The sequence below is a fragment of the Dipodomys spectabilis genome, unplaced genomic scaffold (genome assembly GCF_019054845.1).
Source record: "Dipodomys spectabilis isolate Male_0828 unplaced genomic scaffold, ASM1905484v1 ptg000783l, whole genome shotgun sequence".
Taxonomy (NCBI): Eukaryota; Metazoa; Chordata; class Mammalia; order Rodentia; family Heteromyidae; genus Dipodomys; species Dipodomys spectabilis.
In genome coordinates, this window is record NW_024871460.1 from 17144695 (window position 1) to 17159953 (window position 15259).

The following is a 15259-nucleotide window of genomic DNA, read 5'->3' on the forward strand; positions in this document are numbered from 1 at the left end:
TTAAAAATAAATCACATTTGCAATCAAATTGAATATCAAAGCACTTTATGCATTGTAATAAAATTTAATTACTAAGGTAATGGAACAATCAAGCTCTTGGATAAACACATTAATTTCATAAGTCTACACATACTTATGCATATTTATCCAGGTGATAATTGTTAATGTATTAAACTAATATCCAAATTATCCTAAATTATTCTTGTTATAAGAGAATACCTAAGTAAACTAAAAATTGTGGTTTACTGTTTTATAAATCATTTCATAAATACCTTTTTAACTAATATAATGCTCTGTACTTTTTTATAAGTATATAAACAAATCCTCCTGAATTCCATCAACTTCATCATTTCTACTTGATGAATTACACTAATATTCATCTTATATTTTCCTAAAATACATTTAAAACATACAAAGCTTTTCCCCCTTAAAGCAGAGAGAAATCAAAAACCAAATGGCTTGTTTTTAAGAAACACTGTATTTATGAAAAAAAATTTACAAAATTAAAAACCTATGTCTATCAATATCATAGAATTCCAAGACTGTCTTTAAATTCACACACTGCATTAGCTACTATTCCAAATTCCTGTGACTAATTTAATGGTTTTAAACACGTAAATGTTTAAAGGGTTTAACATTTTTTAAATGTTTGAACATTTACTCTTTATCCTTTTCTTCCATATTTATTTAAATATTTGGCCTCAGGTTTTTTTAAATTCATCATTCAATAAAAATTTATTAAGCACCCACTATGTGCAAGCAAGGCCTCAGGTTTTATAAAAAAAATTTCCTTTTTTGAGATAGAAAATCTCACCAAGTGGCAGTCTCATGACTTTGTGATGAAAATGAGCATATCTATAACCCTTTTCCATTCATTATTACACCTTGACAGAACTAAGATCTATCAGGACCGATCTGACGTTAGAAAACAAATCTGTATTGTTCAAAAATTTAACAGATAACATATCAAGAACTTATATGTAGAAAAATCATTAAATATCTAGGTTTCATAACGTAATTTACTTTTTTGTTTTCTTTTTTTGGTGGTAATAATGGTGTTTGAATTCAGAGCCTCTTGCTAGGTAGACAAGGCTATCTTATACTACTTGAGCTATGTCTATTTCCTTTATTTTTCAGGTAGGATATTACTTTTACCCTATGACAGTTGTGGACCTGTATCCTCCTACCTATATCTCCTGTGTAGCTGGAATTGCAGACATACAACACCACACCCAGCATCTAAATTATATTCTATTATAATCATATATTAAATTTATTTACTGGTTAAAGAATTAAGAGTGTATGCACCAATATAAGACTTCAGTAACAAAGGGTCCCTAGCCTTGAAATGTGCTTCTATGAAACAATTTTAACTGATACAAAATAGAAAAAGATTGGCTTCAATAAATGTAGTTTGCTTTTATAAAAATAGATAAGATATAATCAATGTGATTGGAATATTAAATAAAAACATCTGAAGTTTTATTCTATTAGAATCAAATCAAGTATATTATTTATATAAGAGATACACATTACTGTAGCAAATCACTGAGAGAGCAGCCCTACTGAATTCTATTTTATAAACTTTTCTTCTAAGAAAATAAGAAATGACATGGAAGATGACAGACAATAATAATGAGTGTGACCAACATAAGAGTTAGATCAAGTATTCATGAAATATTTCAGTCTCTGCTTAGGCATGTACCAAACAAAATACAAGAAGAAACACATAAGCAAGGTATGAAGAGGATCTCAGTATGTTGCCTAGATACAGCTTGAGTTAGAAATCCAGCTGCCTCGGATTTCCAGATAGCTGGTATCACAGCCACCACACCACCGTGCTAAGTCATGATTTTATTTTATAAAGCAGTGTAATTCAGAAAGAAAGTATTGTCCTTGATTCTTCAAATCAAGTTTACTTTCAAGATCTAATGGAAAAACTCATTTTATCAGAATAAAAAAATATATATGCTGTCAATAATTTACATGAAAAGAGGTAAATTACTTAATAAGGCAACAATTTGTATGTGTATTAAAGGAATTAAAGTGGTTATACTACTTTAAAGCATTAAATTTCACTTCTTAGGATCTATTCCTAGGAAAGCAGCATGGAAAAATGCTTATTAACCATTGTTTAATACTTATTAACCATTGTTTAATAACTGTGAATGCCTTAGTTAACTGTATAAGATATACTTGTAGAATAGTACACATCCATGAAAATGATGAAAATAGTGTATTTGTTTTTATATATCATAAATATATAGGAAATAAATATATTACAATTTATGATTATGAGATTATATGGTAGATATGATATTTTAGTTTAGAAACTATCATTTTAAAACTACATATTCATAAACATACATATACACATAATCTAAATCAAATATAAAGAAGAAATTTTAGCAGTTTTCACTGTGAATAGTACATATACAATAAGTAAATGTGCTGTATTTAATTTTCTATTTGGGTTAATATATAGTGTATAATTTTTCCATTATTATGTATTGCTTTCATGAGAAAAATGTCATTTTTAAAGGAAAGAAAATGCTTATATGAAGTACAAACTTTTCACTTTGAATACCAAAATGGTTTTGAAAAAGTTACCTTTTTTTTACAATACACAAGTATTACATTACTTAATTTATTAAAAGGATATGAAGTTATTTGTTAAACAAGCACTTAGATGTATTGATTGAAAGTGCTATGTAACAAAAAGAATCACGTATAGTGTCATAAACCTGTAATTGCAACTGAGATAGGAGGATCAGAGTCCTAGGGCAACATAGGTTAAAAAAACAATATGACTACAACAACAACAACAACAACAATAAACAGAACAGCAGGAGGTAATAATATATGCTGGTAATCACAGCTATTCTATTTAGTAGGTGAAGGGAGAGGGACCAAAGTCTAAGGTTGGCCTGAGAAAAAGCACAAGACCTATTTTTCAGACTCTATCTGAACAATAGCTAAAGTAAAAAGACTCAGGGTATAGTTCAAATGGTAAAGCATTTGCCTAATTAGCAGGAAATCCAGAGCTAAATACCCAATAGTGCAACAAGAATAGTAACAAACATATAATTTTTATATTAATATAGGAGTGGTTCGATATGTTTTTAAATTTCAACATTAACATTTTCAAATATGAGGTAAGAAATTATTTTAAGGAATTTGAAAACTATTTCTTCATAATAATTTACAGTGAAACTTCATATATTTATAAATTAGAACCTCATAAAGAACTCTTTAAAGATAAATTACTTACTAAAAGCAGATGTAATATGAAAAATAACAAAAATGGAACAAGGTAAATTGACAAAAAGCATGGAAATATATATTTCAAAACAACTATGCAGCATATAGGAAAGTATTTCAGTATTAGTACTTGAAGAGATAAAAATATTCTATTTCAAAGAAGAAAATTTCAATCTTAATTGTACAACTAAAATATATAGATTAATGTATTATGTATTTCCAAATTAATTAATTGTGAAGAAATCTGTATTGTGGCCACTGGAAAATGACACATTTCAAATCAAGGAAAATTAATTGGACTGTATAATATATTTGTATATGAAACTAACTTTTGTTTTCTCTCAAGAATGTAGGAAATTGAAACTTTATACCTATTAGCTGAACAATAAAATTAAATGATTTGGGGACTTGCACTAGCTCAGGCATACAATCCTAGCTACTTGAGAGACGAAGATCAGAATGTTTTGCAGACAGCCTGTACAGAAAAGCTCATAGGACCCCATCTCAATCCATAGCTAGAGTGGCACACAGTGACACACCTTCCATCCTAGTTATCTGGAAGGCTGAGAGGACAACACCTCAATGGAAGAATCTGGGTGTGATACTGCATGCCTGTCAGCCCAGTTAAGATGGCAAGCCTCAAACAGATGTATCAAAATCCATGTAAACACCAAGGCAGGAAGCAAGATGCTATCTGAAAAATGAATAATTCAAAAAAGGGTTGGAGGCATCACATCCCTTAACAGTAGACCACCTGCTTAGCAAGTGTGAGGCCCAAGTCCACATACTCTAGTACAGGAAAGGGAAGGGAAGGGAAGGGAAGAGAATAGGGAAGGGAAGGAAATAGGGAAGAAAATAGGGAAGGGAAGGGCAGGAAATAGGGAAGGGAAGGGCAGGAAATAGGGAAGGAAAGGGAAGGAAATAGGGAAGGGAAGGGAAGGAAATAGGGAAGGGAAGGGAAGGGATATAAAACTTCAAGGGAGATGCTATAGACAAATCTTAGATTCTTTTCCATGATGTCAAATTTATATTTGAACTATTTTGTGATAAGTTAGTAGGGACAATCAGGCAGGCTAATAAAATAGTGTGTCTAATATTGACATCTAAATCCAGCAAACAGACTACCCACTCAGGACTTGGAATTAATATTAGGTTTAATAATAGGTTTTAATACTAAAACAGGATACATTTGGTCCATGGGTGGTTGGAGGATATCGGTGTTTTGTGCCTGGAAAATATGGTGAAGGCAATCACCAGAGAATGTTTGTGTGTACTAAGGCAAAGAGAGAAGTGGAATGGAGGTAGAGATCAGGGAAGGAAAAAGACAGAAAACAAGGTGGAAAGAAGAAAGTGTAAGCCGGAGCCTGCATGGCAGAGAGACAGAATACAAACGTAATTGAAAAAGTTTACTGAAAGATTCATTAAGCTACAAACTTAACCTAGGGAAAATATTTATAGAAAATGATCTAATCTCAAAACATCTGTTAGGCTAGCTGAAGCAAAATTGTTTTGCTATCTCATTTTTCCCGATGTACAGTGACAAGTTTAGACAGAAACATTATCAACTTTCGAATAACTTTGTTATTTAACTTGTAAAAACCAATTCCTTGTATCTTAGAAAAAATGTTTTTAGGGGGCATTATTTGAAAACCACTTAGAGAATAGGTAAAATGATTATCAAAATTGATTCTAAGAAAAGTGCAATGATGGTTGATAAAACAAACATGAACCAAATTCATTGTTATTAAACTACTCTTATTTGTACCACGTCTTTGAAATATTCTACCTTTTAACAGATAAATATCTTCATAAGAGAGGTTTAATTCAGAGTAGCTAGCATATCATTACCCTGCATATTTTTATCCCCATCTTATTTCTTATTGATATACTGACTTATTAAACACTTCTGTAGTCTAAGTCTGTATATAATAACACAGCTAGTCATAACATACATTTCAATTACATCCACTATTATATGTCTCAAGACTGCATGGAAAGTTTGAAATGAACATGGTAAAGGAACTTAAAACACAGGTAGATTACATTTACATTTATTTAAAAACAAAATTAAAATAGACCTAGAATTGACAATATTACTTTACAACATGTAAAATTGGAAGTACTCATCAAAATAATTTGACTTTTCTTATGTATAATGGAAATTCTTATTAGAAAAAATTCCTTGTACAATAACTAAATATTTATATAAGTATATTCTTCACATAAAATTGAGATACACCCTCTTTTTTTGGTCTTACTATTAGTAACTCTTAATGCTTACTTTTAAATTGTCATAGTTCCAAAACCATGGTGAGAATTTGATATTTTTAATTATTCAGACATTTGCTCAGAAAGCTGTTTAATTAATGTCTGTTGATTTGTTTCCTATGAGAATGCTAATCAACTCATAAAGATTGTGTATTAAAAATGAACAATAGTGATTGTGTAAAAAAATGAAAACCCAAATGTTGCAATCCCTCCAACAGATTTTGTGATATTATTACCTTCATATAGATTACCTCTATACTTTTCATTTCTACATGTTTAAGACTCTAGTCTTTATTCTACCTGTTTAAGGCTCCAGATATTATTCAATAAATAAAATTTAGTTATATTAGGTATGACATCAGAATAATATAAATTAGTAATTACAAGATCTCAAACAAAGAGCATATCTAGTAAGATGATAATACTGTGCCTGGAAAATTATTCAGAAACCTTACAGGGAGAAATTAAAATTTTAACACTTAGAAAAAAATCACTAAAATAAATTATGATGATAAATTAATTTTAAGTTTTAAAGTGAAATAAGTTTTAAATGCAAGAAGTAGAAAGAAAAATTTAATAGTAATTTCCTACATTTTCCACGGTGAAAATTACTATGAAGTGATAATACATTTGGGCCGTGAGTTGGGAGATAAAATAAGTGATGTTTTAGTAATCTGAATGGGATGAAGCAGGGACCAAGTGTGTAGGTCAGTGACAGACCACTTTAGTAATTTGCATGATGTCCTAGGTCTGATGCTCAAAACAGCAAAAATGCTTACATTTTAATTAAGAAGTGTTCAGCTGCCAGCCAGAAGACAAGTGCCTAGCGAGGGGGTTAGAACGACTATCTATCTTATTGTAAAGCTCTTGCTCTTCCCAGCCAGGTGGAAGGGCTCAGAACAATCAAAGACTGCAAGTGCAGTAGTCCCGACATGCATGTTTCTATGACTGTTAGCTTCCAGGCCAGCAGCCACCAACTAGCATAACTGTGGTATAATAATATGTATAATAAAAATTGTAGATCAAAGACTGTTAACACAGCAAAATGCATGAGCATTAATACAGGCGGCTCAAAGTGAAACTGATTTTAATTGCTGTATTTTCATAAAATAATAGCTTCACTTTTCTAGTGCTCAAGTGTAATAAATGTAATGTTTTAGTGTGCATTACTACATATTAGTTATTTTACTGTATAAAATAAATTTGGGCGTATTACTTTTATCTCCATATATAGGTGAGAAATCAGAGGCACAGATCACAAAGAAAAGTAGTAGAATGAATAGGCAGTAGAGTCCTGGAGTCTGCTCCATACTGCTTCTCTGACAGACAATTCTTACAGAAAAAAAAAAAATCCTTAGGTGAAATTTGTTGGACAGAGAATCAAGATTAAGAATAGACCTAGGTAAAGGTTAAAGTGTTTTCAGAATGGGTAATTAGAATTTTTAGCAGTAACATCTTAAATTCAAGATTTTCCCATACAAAAGGAATTTTATGTCTATTAAAAATTACTCTAAAACATTGTACCCCATCAACATTTAAAATGTTATTTTTCCGTAAGTGACCAAATCTAGATATTCCTACTTTTAAATTCTAAGGACTTTCTTAATATTCTTTTCTCTTATTTGAAAATTTGTAAGCTTTGGTGTATTAAACTTCAGTATTATATTTTATCAACGAGACCTGTCATATAAAATATGTATTTATATATGTACATATCTATTTCATTTGAGACACTGGTTAAATGTATGACAATATTACTTAATAAAGTATATAATATTAAATGAATAAATGCTAAGATTATACTTGACTATCTGGCCAGTATCAATGTAACTAGCTTCATTCCTGTATTTCATTAGTAGAACTATTTGGCAGTAAATACATTTATTTTCACAATCGAACTGCCTTATGATTGTGGCTTAAAACATAAAATATACACTTTGATCTAATAGTCAGAAAAATAAACCTCTGAAATGATTTCCATCATATTCGTGCTAAAGTAATAATAGGTGGTATTGATAAGAAAATAACTTACATAATCTTTTATGGTTATTCTAAAGGTTCTTTTTTTTGTTTTGTTTGTTTTGGTCAGTTGTGGGGCTTGAACTCTGAGCTTGGACGCTGTTCCTGCGCTCTTCAGCTCAAGGCGAGCGCTCTACCGCTTGAGCCACGGCGCCACTTCCGGTTTTCTAGTGGTTTATTGGAGATAAGAGTCTCACCGACTTTCCTGCCCGGGCTGGCTTTGAACCCTGATCCTCAGATCTCAGCCTTCTGTGTAGCTAGGATTACAGGCGTGAGCCACCGGTGCCAGGCTTCTAAAAGTTCTTTTTAACATAGTTTTGTGGTTCTAATTCTTTCATTTGCTTCTTAAACGTTGATAATCCTTAAATTTTGGTGCTTAACTCTCTCTTCATTCTTCTTATACTACTTACTGACAATAATACTCCATGACTATATTTAAATTCTGTCTCTAGTACTTACGTCTCACTCCAGTTTCATATATCCAATTGGTGATATTTATAATTCCATATCTCAAATGAAGCTTACACTCAACCAGTCTCCAAAATGAACTCCACCTTTCCCCTAAAAATCATGCAAGCTATATTCCCTATAAAATATACCATCACCTATCTAATATTTCAGTTTCTAGGGGTTACTTATTCTTCTTCCTCTATTAATAAGGACCACTAAATGACTGACTTACAGATTCTATTAACTTCTCATTTATTGATGGCCTTTACTGATAACCCTAGTTTAGACAATTTTTCTCTCTCCCTCCCTTCTTCTCCTCTCTCCTCCCTCTCCCTTTCTTCCCTATTTTCTCTCTTTTTTCCTTTCCTCCATCTCTTCCTCTCTTTCACTCCCCCCTCCATCTTCCTCACTCTCTGTGTTCGTAATGGAGCTTTAATTCAAGTCCCTATGCTCTTGATCTCCTAACTTCTTTGTTGTTGTTGTTGTTGATTGTAGGGCCTGAACTCTGGGCCTGGGCACTGTCCCTCAGCTCTTCAGCTCAAGGCTAGCTCTCTATCACGAGCCGCCACACCGCTACTTCCGGCTTCTTCTGCTTTTGTGGTGCTGAGGAATCGAACTCTGGGCCTCATGCATGCAAGGCAAGCACTCTACCACTGAGCCACCTTCCCAGCCCCCTCTCTTAGCTTCTTGCTCATGGCTGGTATTCTACCACTTGACCCTCATATCCAGTCTGGCATTTTGCTAGATAAATGGAGATGGAGTCTTGCATACTTTTCTGCTTGGGCTAGCTTTGAACCTATTCAGATCTCAGTCTCTTTCATAACTAGGATTACAGGTAGCTCTAACCAAGTTTGGTGGCTAATTACTATCTCTTAACAGAGATGTATTACGATACACTCATCAATAGACCAATTTTTGCATAGTTATCAAACTAATTTTTCCAGAAACAAATACCTAACTTTGTTATTCTGTTGCTTTATATGCTTCTAAAGCCTACACAGCAAACACATTGGTCCATGAATCCTGTGTTTATTTTGCCAGAGATTTTTCTTTTTTTCTTTTCTTTTCCCTGTTTTTTTTTTTTTTTGGCAATATTGTTTTCTTTGCATCAACTGTGCCCTATGTGAGAAGCCAACATTTTTCTAGCTTTTAATATTCAATTCAATAATTATCCATTTTATTGTCTTTTTTGAATTAACATCAATCATACCTAGTAGAAATCATGTCATCTTCTGTGATTCATTAGTCTATGAACAATAATTATTATATTGTATTAACCTAGAATTAATTATTATCCCTATTTATTAGATAGACACTAGAAAAAATCCACAAGGATAGGAACCTATTGTTTGTCTGGTTATTTCTTTTTTTCTTTTTTATTGTGAAAATATTGTACAGAGGGGTTACAATTACATGGGCAAGATAATGAGTACATTTCTTATCAAGCATTGTAGCCTCCTCCTTTGTTTCCCCTTCCCATCCCTTCCCATCCTCTCCACTGTCTGGTTATTTCTAAGACCTAGCACAGTAGCACATAGTATATGTTTAATGAATGTATATTGAATGAACATAAATAATTTAATGGACCTCTATTTTAAAATGTATTCAACTTTATAGATTTGTAGAAATCATCCATATAGTACTAAAATAGCACTTTTCCAACATCTCTTAATTCCTCTGTAATTTTAAAATAATCCCTTTAGGGCATGTATGAGGTCTGTTGAACCCTCCAAAGCCTAGAATATTGCTAAACTTATAACAGAAGTAAAATACTTTTAGAATTATGTAGAAAAGCTGAAGTGAAGTTTTAAGGGTAACTGTAAGTTTTAAAGTCAGTGTAAAATAATTTTTGATTAACATTAATCTGACTTCTATATTTATGATTTCCATAACTATTATATATATATACTCACACATGTGTACAAAGACATGTTTATCTTTTTCATCTGCACTAGTTATCCAGTCACAGAAACATTTCATTATTTACATACTATATAAAATTGTTTTAATTTTATCCATTTAGTTAGAGCAATTTCTATATACAGTTTAACATTTATAATCTCTAAAATACTTGCAAGATTTAATATTTTTATATTGGAAATTAATGATAAATGATGAAATAAATAGAAATGGTAATTTCTAGGTTAAGAGTAAATAAATAAAAATAGCAAAGAAAACAGTAGAAGAGACAGACCTGCATATCTTCTTGTTGAGTCCACTTCTTCTGTGGTCACATCGTAATATGGACAGACATAGACAAAGGAGATGGGTATGAGTGGGTATACTCAAAAGGTAAAAGTGACACTGAAGGAAAGGGACCCAAGTCATTTTGAGAAAGAACCCTGTGTGCAGTGGTAGGAAGGATATAATCGAATCCATGCCAGAATAGATAAGAGCTGATGGCAAATTAGTTAAGTTAGCAGAATCAGAAAAATTAAGTTAGTACAAAAAAAAATTCAAGAGTTTGCAGTTATTTATGCACAGCCAATCCTGAACAGATGTTAAAGAAAGACATAGTAAAACCAATGGTACTTGAATGACCACAAGAAGTAGTTCTGAAAAAATGTTACTGATACTTTTGTAAATTTCTCAATTAACCAGTGAATGTATGAAAATAAAATACAACCATATTTTCATTGAATAGCTTCAGCACAGTAAAATGATACCATAAAATGCTACAAACTGATAAATAAAACTAATTTTAAGGATGAATAATAAGATGGTTTTATTATTAAAAATTCAAGTTAATCTTAAATTTAGATAAAATATAAATTTATAATGCCTATATACTTAATTCTTATAAACACAACAAACATATCACTGAAACTTCTATTAAAGTTTACCCACAAAACCCACTATTTACTGAAATAGAAATGGCACATTTTAGAAATAATTCTTTCACCATTGTTATTGGAGAATAAAAGTTTATACAGTGATTTAATAGCAAGAAAAAATGTAGTATCGTGAGCATTGGAAAAAATTCTTTCAAAGTATTAGTAGGATAGTGTTAATATGATTCACATATATAATAATGAAGCCAAAATTGCCCATTTCAGTTACCTACTTAGCTTTAATTAGTTATCACAAAATCGTTAAATACCACGTTCAGTTCTGCAATTGTTGTTTCATGGTTTTTGATTGATATATGGAAAACATGTTGGAATATATAACTCCTAAGAAAATTCCTAGAACAAATATTTTTATGATTAGTGAGAAAATGGATTTTATAGAAAAAGAAAGAAAACCTTTTTTTCTTAGAAATGAGAACTGGAAAAGGACTGGCACACTTTAAAACAGCAATTTTCCATTTATTATTCTGTAAGCACATTATTTACATTCAAAATCAGACACCCCTTAGAATTGCATTCCAAGGGCTGAGGATGTGGCTCAGTGGTTACATGCTTGACTATCATACACAGCATCCTAGTTTCAATTCCACTATAGAATTGTATTACAAACAGAAGGCTGTTAATTTGCTTGACCACAAGGAAAAAAAGAAAACAAAAAACCTTTGTATCCTCCTTTTCATACACATTAAAATGACATATGCCATATAATTTTCCATTTTCAACCCACCCATTTATTAAAGTTGGTGTCAAAAAAACAAACATATCAACAACATTGGCCAATGCTATATTGTGTTATATTTTGCTTATTGTTTACATACGAAGTTTCTCTAGACACATTTACTGTATATATTATATGTACTAACATAGTTTTCCTCATTTGTTGAATGGACACTGTTATGAATTGGATAAAATTATATATTCATATATATATACATAAATATCCTCCATCGCTAAGGCACCATTTAAATTTTTTAGAAAACATGAAAACTACACTAACAAATGCAGCTTTCTCCACCAAGTTTTTTTTCTATCTCTTGGATTATTTCCATGGTAATTACTTTCTATGACACAATGTTTTTCATATTGTATAGCTATAGAACATTGTAAATTCTGCTCAACTCATTCATTATTCTCATGAAACAGAGGCACAGGGAGTTCAACTGACTTACCCTGGATCACAAAACAAGTTCAATGGTAATGCCAGAATAGCGCAGAAGCCTCCTGATTACTCATTTTCTTTTTACTAGTTGCTATATGACCCAATAAAGAAATGTGAAATAAAAAGTCAAACCAGGAAGAAACATTAAATCCTCTCATGATGATCCCTGAAATGAATGTATATTATATAATATTTTACTGAGAAACATTTCAAAAAGAAGTTAAATGACCTAATTGATCAAACACACCAATGCTTTCTTTCTTGTAAGGGATATTCTAAAAACAATATTCTTGGAGCGAATATTAAATAATTTTTCAATGTTCTACAAATTTTGTATTATTCATTAAGGAATGAAAGTGAAATATCAACAATGATGTCACTATTGATTAAAAAGACCATTAAATCATTTCCTATTGTTTATACAAATATGATTAATAAGGAGTTTACAACAGAGCTTATGAAAATAGAACTTTAGCAGAATATTCTTGTAAATAACAAATGTGTTACTACAATTATACCAAATATAGTTAAAACATATGACAGGCTTTCTTGCTTTCCTTGTGACACATTTTGTTACATATTATTTACATTAAAGTGCCCTAATTTTAAAAGAAACTTTCCTTGATCTTACTTGAGCAATCATATTTTATGTAAATGGTAATAAGCAATGAGTACTGATTTTACATACATTATGAATGGCAAACTTCAGTGAACCTTGAAAGAAACTAAACTATATCTTCTACCATTTCCATCTCTTTACCTTTCCTTTGATCATTAGTATGACACAGTCAAATATTGTACTTTTTGGTGTTGTTAGGGACAATTTGAAAGAGAACTCTTCTTTCTTTGAACCAGTTACCAGAATTCTCTATAACCAAAAAATCAGACTCTTCACTTAAGCACAAATTTCCTTTATATAACTAGATAAAGATAAATAAAATAATTGAGAAGAGAGTAAGAATAGTAAAGTTTGCTCTTAGGTGCCCATTACTGCCATCATTATGGTTTTAATCTTTGCTTTAAACACACACACTTTGAAAAGACAATGCTCAGTGCTCTGTGTTGTTGATATTCATTATATTACACGAAATAAATTACTTTTATACATCAGAATAAACTAAAATGAATTTATGAAATATAATGAATAATTCTTAAGCACCTCTTAAACAATAAACTTTTCAAGCACCATTTCAACAATATTTTTCAAGAAATTATATAAAATTTAAGGTTCTATCAAGTTGTATCCTAAAAAAGATTTTTAATCAAGAAAAATAGAATACACATATATACTCGTAAGCTAGCAACATTTGATGTTTAAAATAAAAATTCTACTCAAGACTATATAGTATGTATATCTCATCATTATATAAGTATATACACTTAATTGAAAATGGTTATAATGTCAGCATGTAAAGTTTTTTATAACTCCAAAACTTTTCCCCAGCTACTATGTTTAAATACATTTCACCTTAAATTCAAACTGAAATGATTATCTGTAATCAACTTTCCTTAAAAAGGCAAATACATAGAGCCACCATAATTATCCACAAATGTAATTTTGGCAAGATTGTGTGATATCTGTTTTAATGATATTACCACTTATCATCATTTACAACAGGCATATACTTAGTCCCATTATCAGATTTAACTGTATTTGAGTTAGCACATATTCTAAGTTTTGTGTTCAAATGTTTCTGATACAAAGAAACAGATGCCATGTTTTTAAAGTTTACACTAGAAACCGCACATAAATAAAAGCTTGCCATAGTATGTAAATTTATTTTAGGTCATTGAGTTTTAGTTCCTTTGCCCCCTGGACCTCCCTTTCTTTCCTTTTCTCTTTCTTCTTCTCTCCTATCCTCTCCCTCCCTTCCTTCCTTCTTCCTTCCCTCTCTCCTTTCTTTCTTTTCTCCTTCCCTTCCTCCCTTTCTTTCCTTTCCTTCCTTCCTTCCTTGAAATTGTTTTAAAAAAAGAAGCCTATATAAATATCTACTTAGTAGGAGGATATCATTGGCTTTTGGTGCCTGTATGAGTCTTGGGGACTAGGTCTTTGAGACACAAATGGATTATTGTTTTTACTTCTGAAGATGCCTGTAGCTTTAATTCCAGATTATACAACATGATAATTATCTTAAAAATATTTACACATATTTAAAATACACTTATTATAGACTAATGCTTCATTGGTATTACATCACATTATTCTTCATCAATAATAAGAATAGAATACATAATGCTAAAAACATTCAAGAAAAATTTAAAGTTATGGTAAGCAGTATAATAAAAATTGTTACTTTGAATATTTTGCATTTACAAAATATTACATAACCATGTTACCACAACAAAGTATTTAACTGCCCTGATTTTGTCCAAAATAAAAAACAGACAAAAAAGTGCCACCAGACATATTTTGAAGGAATATACAGCAATATATGAGCATTATTATAGTTTCAGAGTAATTACAATTAAACTGGCTAAGTCAACCCATATATCTTAGAAAGAAAATATATTACAAAATAAAAAAACAAGTTTGGCAATACTCTTATGAATATCAATTATTAAACACACCAGAAATTATTTAAGATTTTATTTCCAAACAGAATCTGAATATCTTAAGTCCAAGAGTAACTTTCCCAAAAGTTTCTCCTTTTGGAGAATTTGTGAAATTGTGTTAGTTCTAAAACATTTCATTGCATCCCAGTCAACTTTTTCTGCATAAGTAAAAAATGAGGCTAAAATATGCAGAAATGTTTTGTTCATAGACAATTCTACTTAATGGAAGTACAGATAAATTCTTAGAGCGATAATAATGAATAAAATTTGGTAGGTTTGAAAATCATATTAAGAAGTAAGCCAGACCCAAAGTATACAGACTCCAGTTTCCCTCATTTGTAATAATTAGTATATGTCTAGGACAGTCCTAGCAGAGGATCAGAATAGTTCAATAGCTATGTACATACGACCATATAAGATGATGATATGCAAAATGAACTCCAAGATATGGAAACAAGAGATTTTTCTTTGTTGTTGTTTTTAATGTACTGTGTGAAGTTATTTCTTTTTTCTTTCGTTTCTATCCTCCTACCCCCTCCCCTTCTTATCCCCTGTTGTCACTGTATTTGATTATGGTACCCTGTGTCTTGTATATACGTTTATTTGATTTGGGGAAGGGAAGGGGAACAAAATGGTGAGACAGAGGACAAAGGGTGAACCAATGCAACAGTGATATTCACAAGACACTATATTGGAAATG

General features: G+C 31.0%; 1 protein-coding gene across 33 annotated transcripts in view; it reads right to left on the reverse strand.

The window, feature by feature from the left end:
* Rims2 (regulating synaptic membrane exocytosis 2) overlaps positions 1-15259 on the reverse strand; it is a 418336-nt gene that overhangs the window by 120116 nt on the left and 282961 nt on the right. For 6 of the 33 annotated variants that reach the window (XM_042673021.1, XM_042673024.1, XM_042673017.1 and 3 more), the window contains one exon: positions 10193-10222. The exons of 26 other annotated variants lie outside the window; for them this stretch is intronic. In XM_042673021.1, coding sequence (XP_042528955.1) covers positions 10193-10222 — 30 coding nt within the window. The remainder of the gene's footprint in view (positions 1-10192; positions 10223-15259) is intronic. One more of the 33 variants, XM_042673031.1, reaches the window with a different exon arrangement.